This window comes from Pteropus vampyrus, unplaced genomic scaffold (genome assembly GCF_000151845.1).
Source record: "Pteropus vampyrus isolate Shadow unplaced genomic scaffold, Pvam_2.0 Scaffold23, whole genome shotgun sequence".
NCBI lineage: Eukaryota > Metazoa > Chordata > Mammalia > Chiroptera > Pteropodidae > Pteropus > Pteropus vampyrus.
This window is the reverse complement of record NW_011888804.1, coordinates 4,887,680-4,894,412: the sequence shown is the minus strand read 5'-3', so window position 1 is coordinate 4,894,412 and position 6,733 is coordinate 4,887,680. Positions and strand designations below refer to the sequence as shown.

Below are 6,733 nucleotides of genomic sequence, written 5' to 3'. Positions count from 1 at the left end.
GGGCAGTGAATGCTAAACTCCGAGAGGTAAATCAAGCCTTCCAGTTTCGCACAGAAATCCTCCATTTGGATTCAGAACTGCACGTGAGAGTCAGGGTTTGGGGAAGCACAGGAGTGCCCTTGTGGGGAGGGGGTGCTAGCTGCGATTTGCTGTAGGAACCTCGGCCAGCAAGCTAGGTACTCCCAAGGGAGCTGCTTCCCTGGGATCCTTGATAAGAAAAATCACATCTCCGGATGGGGAAAATTGAGCGGACACCTAGTCAGTTTCACAGCTTGTCACTATCAGAAGAACCGGAATCCTAGGCTGGGAGGTATTGGGCAGGAACAGTGGCCATTTCTACACTGTGAGAAGAGAGGGGTGCTGGGGGGAGGGAGGGCTACCAGAAAAGCTCCTCCCGGGTAAAAGTTTAGGTATCGACAGACCCCTCCTAGGAAACTTCTTAATTAGGCCTCAGACCCCTAGAGAAACAAGGATGTCCTTCTGTCAACAGAGTTCCCAATTTAGTGACACCTCGGACTGAAAAAAGCTCCGTGGCAAACAGGGGTGAAAGTTTAAGAGGGAATAAGCGTGTAATAGTCCCTCACCAGACCTCACACATGCTAGAGGGAATATTTACAGCAAACTTGCCAAAGTAAACGACCCCGCCTACCCACCATCCTTCCCCCCCTCTCCCTTTTTGTAAACTTAAGATAAACACCCTCGGTCACAAAAGGGTCGGTTTGTCCTCTATATAGTTTGAAGCAGGCAGCGCCGGTAGAGAAAAGTGGGATCTGGCCGATAATTCCTGAGCGCTTCGCGAGCAAGACTAGCTTCTCCACCACATCCGTGGCCAGAGCTGAGGGTAGTTGATTTGGTTTCCTGTGTGTACGTGGGACATTTATCCTGAGACTTCTCTGCCTCTTTCTCACTTTACACTCATACTCCTCCTTCGCATTAAACACCGCAGGCATTAACAGATATGGAAAGGTCATGACTATTAAAAATCCGGCCTACGAATAAGCGACCACTCTTTTTGCAAAAGGCGGAAGAATATTTGGGGGACACCGGAAGTTCTGTGGGTCCACTTGGATCCAAATTTGTCCCCCTTCTCTTGTCCTTAAAGCACCGCTTCTCGGACTCTGCGGAGGGGCAGGCTCATTCAATGTTTCCCTTAGGTCTTTTGTTGAGCAATGAGGCGGGGAGAGAGCTAGAAAATCGAGGGATTCTGCAAAGAGGGGGAGGAAAAAAAAAAAAAAGGACCGCGTAGAGCCCGCAGCTGGAGCCTAAAACCCAGGCTGAGGGGTGGGGTGGGAGGCGGGACGCCACCCCTGTGGGTCCTCCGGCGGCCAGGCCTGGCACAAGTCCTTGGAACACGCTAGCCAATGTTTAACCCGAATGCGGTGGCCACCAGGCCGCTTTTGTTTGTTTGCAAATTAATCACCCAGCGCAAGGCCGGCGCCAGAGTGGGTTTATCACCCACCGGGAGGGGGGCGCGGCGGTCCCGCAGAGACAAAGCGGAGTTCACACCTTCTCGCTTTTGATCCCAAGTCACCGAGGCCTCCCAGCATAATACGAGCCTCCTGGGGCCGAGTCTGGGAGGTCAGTCATAATTGGCGGAAGTTTGCAGACCATTAGCAAGATGCCGACATTTTCGATTCAGAATCCCGCAAACTTTCCTCTCTTCCCTCCCTTCCTTGCGTGCTACAGTGGGAATGGGGGTCAGGAGTGGCAACCGGGGTGACCCCTGGGTTAAGTTCGAGTTATGGGCAGAAACAGGCCATTGAGGGAGGGGCAGCAATGACGCTCAGTCCACGGTGGGGCCAAAGGCAAGCCCAGATAGTTACAAGTGAAATCAGCAAGCTCCCCCTCCCCCCACCCCACGTCCCAAACAGAAGCGAGGCCAGAATGCGGGCCGCGGACCAAGCGAAATGTCTCTCTCCTGTGCGTCTGGACGCTTGAGGCACCGAGTGGGCGAGGAGGGGGTCAGCCACATCGTGGTCGCAGAACCACTTTCCTTCTACGCCGAGTGGCAGGACAGAGATCGGCCCCCGCGTGTAGGCAAAACCCATCGCGGGGACTTGGGACCGGCTCCTGAAATCTCAGAGAAGCTGCCCCAGGCTCTGGCGGCGGGCGATATGGTGGAGGGGGTGGGTTTTTACCTCCAGAGACTTGTGAAACCCAGCAGTGACCTCAGTGGTCAGTGTTAGGAGAAGGAAGGCCTGTGCGCAAGGGACGCGGGAGGAGGCTTTGCGAGCCAACACCCCGGGCCCGGCCGCTTCTTTCTTTTCTCTAGCTCATTCTCTCTACTTAAACACCGGCAGAGAGAGCCCGAGGGGTCGCCAGAGAAAGACAGGCCGAAAGGAAAAGAAAGAGGGCGAGATGGAGAGTCAGACTGAGTTCGCAGAAGCACTCCATTCTCTCTGTGACTTCAGGGAATTCTCAGCGCTGGCGCCAAGCGCTCTTAACCATGTGCGTCAAAAATGCGAGGCTGGAGAAGCTCGTCGCCTCAAAAGTTCCGCCCCTATCTCGGCGCGGTTGGCCCACAAAGGAACCGCATTTTCACCCTCCATTTCGGAGTCTGTAGCTGGGGGGATAGGGGGTACGCAAGGGCAAAAGGAAGAGAGGGCTGTGTGGTCCACCCAGAGGCGCGTGCATTTCTTAACCCCCTAGGCCCCGAAGTCAGCCCTTTCTGCGTTCCCTTGTCACCGGAGGAAGCTCTCAACTCAGGAAGGGTAAAGGAACAGCGTTCCCAAGGTACCCTTCCATCTAAGCAGGGATGGCTCAAATTCATGACACCCCCCTCCCCCGCCCTCCCCCGCAAGCGATAAATGTGGTTTAGGGAGCTCTCCGACAGGGGGTAGGGACCTGCGATAACTGTTATCAATTCGGCGGCAGGTCTGATCCATGAGATCGGGCTGCCTTCCTCGCCTTCACGCCCACACTGTACCTGAACTGGAACCTGTCTCTTTGCCTCTGGAGCGGGGGCGTTTCGCGGTTTTACACCCCCCCTCCCCACCCCCGCCCCCGCGACTTCTGGCGGGGATGGAGAAAGAATCGAGGCACCGAGAGATAAGTGAGAAGCCTGGAGAAGATACGAGGCTGGCGCACCTCCCCCTCCCAGCTCGCCCACCCCTGACCCTCAGCTCCGCTCAGGGCTGGCCTCCGAGGTGAGGGCAGCGGCTTGGCGGTGACAGGCCCAGAACCTAGTCCCGCGCCGCTCTCATTTTGTCCAGAGCACCAGTCTCCCCTCCACACTTACACACTCATTCAGGTGGCATACGGGGACCCGGAATCCAGATGGAAGATCAGATCTAAAAGGTCTGCTGAATGCATTTCACAAAATCCCCGGTCCGCCTCCCGGAGCGAGCGCAGACAGGACCCGCCGCACAGGCTGTGTACGTGTTTGCATGTACGTGTTTTTCCGCGGGTAGCTCGGTCCCAGTGTGCCGGCGCGTGTTCGCGTACAGATGGGCTGGGGGTGTTTGGGTCTCCGCACCCAGGGTCGGGTGGGGCACGGTGAAGAGGAAGCCCCGCACGCGTGTGCTGAGATCTGGCCGCATCATCCGTGTGTGCTCGTGAACCCGCGAGCCCAGACGCAGGGGAGACCCGCACCGAGAGACACCCGAGCTCGGGAGCGGTGGAACCGCAACCGGGCGGAGCTTGGCTCCACGTGGGGCTGGAGAGCGTGCAAGCCTGGAGTCTGGGCGCTCGCCTCCCCGTGGCTGCCGCTGGCTTTTGTTGCGCCCAGCGGCCGAACGGCAGCTCGCAGGAGGCTCAGCAGTCCGCCTGGCTCGCCCGGGGCCGGTTAGTAAGAGGGCGAGCGGGAGAGAGAAACGGCCGCGGCGGCGCAGAGGCGAGCCGAGCGCGCGAGAGGCGAGCGCCCCTGTCCGGCGCCGGGCGCCAGGCGCGCGCTCCGCCTTCCTGGCCCCGCTCGCCCGCTCCCTCCTCCCTCCCCTTCCTCCCTGGCCCTGCCTCCTCCCGCGATCCCGGGCTTGGATGACTGAGGCATTTCAGACGTGGGCTGAGCAAGAGCGAGTGAGCGAGCTCAGGGGCTGCGGCGATCTCTCGATAAGCCACCTAGAGGCGACTCAGTGCGCGCGCTCCCCAGTGGCGCCCGCCCTCCTGATCATGTTGACATATTCACAGGACAGGCAGTAGTATCGGTGCGGCGCTGCGACGTTACAGTTTCCGACACCTTCTTTTTATAACTCGGCTCTATCCCCCAGCACTCGACCTGTGAAAACCACGCCTATGCAGCAACACAATTGGTCCGAAAGCGTCAAAGAGCCAATCAAGAGGCCTCCGGCTCCCTGCAGCCCACAGCAGAGCCCGACCTTCTAGAGCCGCCGAGCAGACGCCCGGGGAATTCTAGAGGCGGAGGAGGGTGGCGAGGAGCTCTCGCTGGCTTGCTCGCTCCCTCCCTCTGCTCGCGCTCCCTCTCCCACTCCGTCTCTCTCTTTCCCTCTCCCTCCTTTTCCTTCCCCCCACCTCCTCGCCCTCCATCCTCCCTGCCCTGCGCGTCTGGACGCAGATTTAGGAAGCGAATTCGCTCACGTTTTAGGACACGGAAGACAGGCGCGGGAGAAGAACACGGCCAGATTCGGATCGAAACCCAGACACCCTCCGGAGGCTCGGAGCGGAGGAAGGAGGAGGAGGCGGCGGCGAACGGAAGCCAGTGTGCAGTTCAAGTTTTGATAGCGCTGGTAGAAGAGAGCTTAAATCAGAGGTTGTTTTTTTTTTTTTTTTTTTTTTTAAAGGAGGGTACTGTCAAATATCTCTTTGCCATTTTTGGATTTTTTTTTTTTTTTTTTTTTTTAAAGGAGACTTTTTCCGCTCTCGCCAGCGGTTAAAGCCAGGTCCAGCGCAACTACAGGCGCCACCAGCGAGAAAGAGGGAGAGGAGGAGAGATAGGGAGGCGGAGGAAGGAGAAGAAGAAAAGGTAAAAACTCTCCTAGGAGAACCGTTCGCATTTGCAACAAAGAACCGGGGGCTGGGGCGCGGTTCCTGGGACCCAGCGCCGGAGTGTCTGTTTCGAGCCGAGCGGCAGGGCTCGAGCGCGAGTCGAGAGCCTGTTCGCTCCCCTCGCCTCTGAAACCGACTTGCAGCAGCGGCTTTTTAAAAACGCAAGGCACAAGGACGGTCACCCCAGCGGCTATGTCTCCTGATCGCTCGCCTTGCCCTCTTTAAAAGCAGCGTTCTCCTCCCCAAAAGACACACTTACCCCCTCCCTTTGAGGTGCTTGAGTTGTGATTTTTTTTTTTGCCTTTTTTTCTTTTTCTTTCTTTCTTTCTTTTTTTTTTTCTTTTAACTATGTGCTGCTGTTAAAAACAAAAACAAAACAAAACAGCAGCTGCGGACTTGTCCCGGGCTGGAGCCCAGCGCGCCCGCCTGGAGTGGATGAGCTTCTCCATGAGAGATCCGGTCATTCCTGGGACAAGCATGGCCTACCATCCGTTCCTACCTCACCGGGCGCCGGACTTCGCCATGAGCGCGGTGCTGGGTCACCAGCCGCCCTTCTTCCCTGCGCTGACTCTGCCTCCCAACGGGGCCGCGGCGCTCCCGCTGCCGGGTGCTCTGGCCAAGCCGATCATGGATCAATTGGTGGGGGCGGCAGAGACTGGCATCCCTTTCTCGTCCCTCGGGCCCCAGGCGCATCTGAGGCCTCTGAAGACCATGGAGCCCGAAGAAGAGGTGGAGGATGACCCCAAGGTGCACCTCGAGGCCAAAGAACTTTGGGATCAGTTCCACAAGCGAGGCACCGAGATGGTCATTACTAAGTCGGGAAGGTAAGCGAGCAGTGGGGTCCCTCCCCCAAACCATCGGAGAGGTTTTCCCTCCCTTTCTGCCTCTCCTCCCAGGACAGTCGGTTCGTCAGTAATTTTGGCTTAGAGGAAAACTTTAGTCTCCCCGGCCTGCCCTTCTGGCAGGAAATTTCAGCTTACCTGGGTGTCTGCAGGCGGCAGTTTTTCCTGCCTAAGTCTGCATCCTGGGTTTCCTACAGGTAGAATTTTTTCAGTGGATCCCAGACAACTCTGCAGTGAGAAAGGAAACTAACCCATTGCAGGAGGTTCACCGATCAGACCTTCCTGAAACATCCTTATGGCTCTGGGGATGTTTTGCTTTTGTCTGTTTCTTTTTGTGCTCAGAGAGAAAAACTTAAAGCCCCTTTCTTTTGTGTGGTCACGAGAGGCCTGACACCAGCTCCCCTGGCTCTTTTCTGCCCTTCAGCCTAGCGTCTGGGTCTGGAGGGGGCCTGAGCCTGCGGCTGCCAGAGAAATCGAAGGGCAGCTGGGTTTGTTTGTCCACACCGCTTCACGTGTCTGTAATTCCAGGGAGAGTTCAGCAGGCGATTTGGGGAAAATTAAGATTATGTTTGCAGATCCAAGGAGCCAGGGGGGAGACCTAGACCCACACTTGTTTTTGTGTGTGAATATTATCAAGTACGTTTTACGTAACGTTTAGAGGTCCTTGCCTGACCGAAACCTGCCTGTCACTTAAAAAAAAAAATCACTAATTTTTTTTAATTTTATGGCATTGAAATCTATCAAGGCATGAAGTCGAAAGAATAAAAACAAAGTGCCTTTCTGGATGTCTTCAGCTTTCTGTGTCTTTCCTAGCTAAAGGAGGCCAAAGTTGAACAGAAAAATTCTCAAACCCAGGAGACACAGCGAAGTGCTTCCTTTTAAGCCGAGAGTATAGAATGCCAACACTTCTGGGAAATAAACAGCAATTTGATGGCACAATCTTGCAGTTT

General features: G+C 56.2%; 1 protein-coding gene across 1 annotated transcript in view; it reads left to right on the top strand.

The window, feature by feature from the left end:
• The first annotated feature begins 5,376 nt into the window (after positions 1–5,376).
• The window catches only part of LOC105289398 (T-box transcription factor TBX3), a 12,383-nt gene continuing 11,026 nt past the window's right edge, over positions 5,377–6,733 (top strand). Inside the window, exons 1-2 of the mRNA XM_023528158.1 lie at positions 5,377–5,765; positions 6,208–6,271. Coding sequence (XP_023383926.1) covers positions 5,377–5,765; positions 6,208–6,271 — 453 coding nt within the window. The remainder of the gene's footprint in view (positions 5,766–6,207; positions 6,272–6,733) is intronic.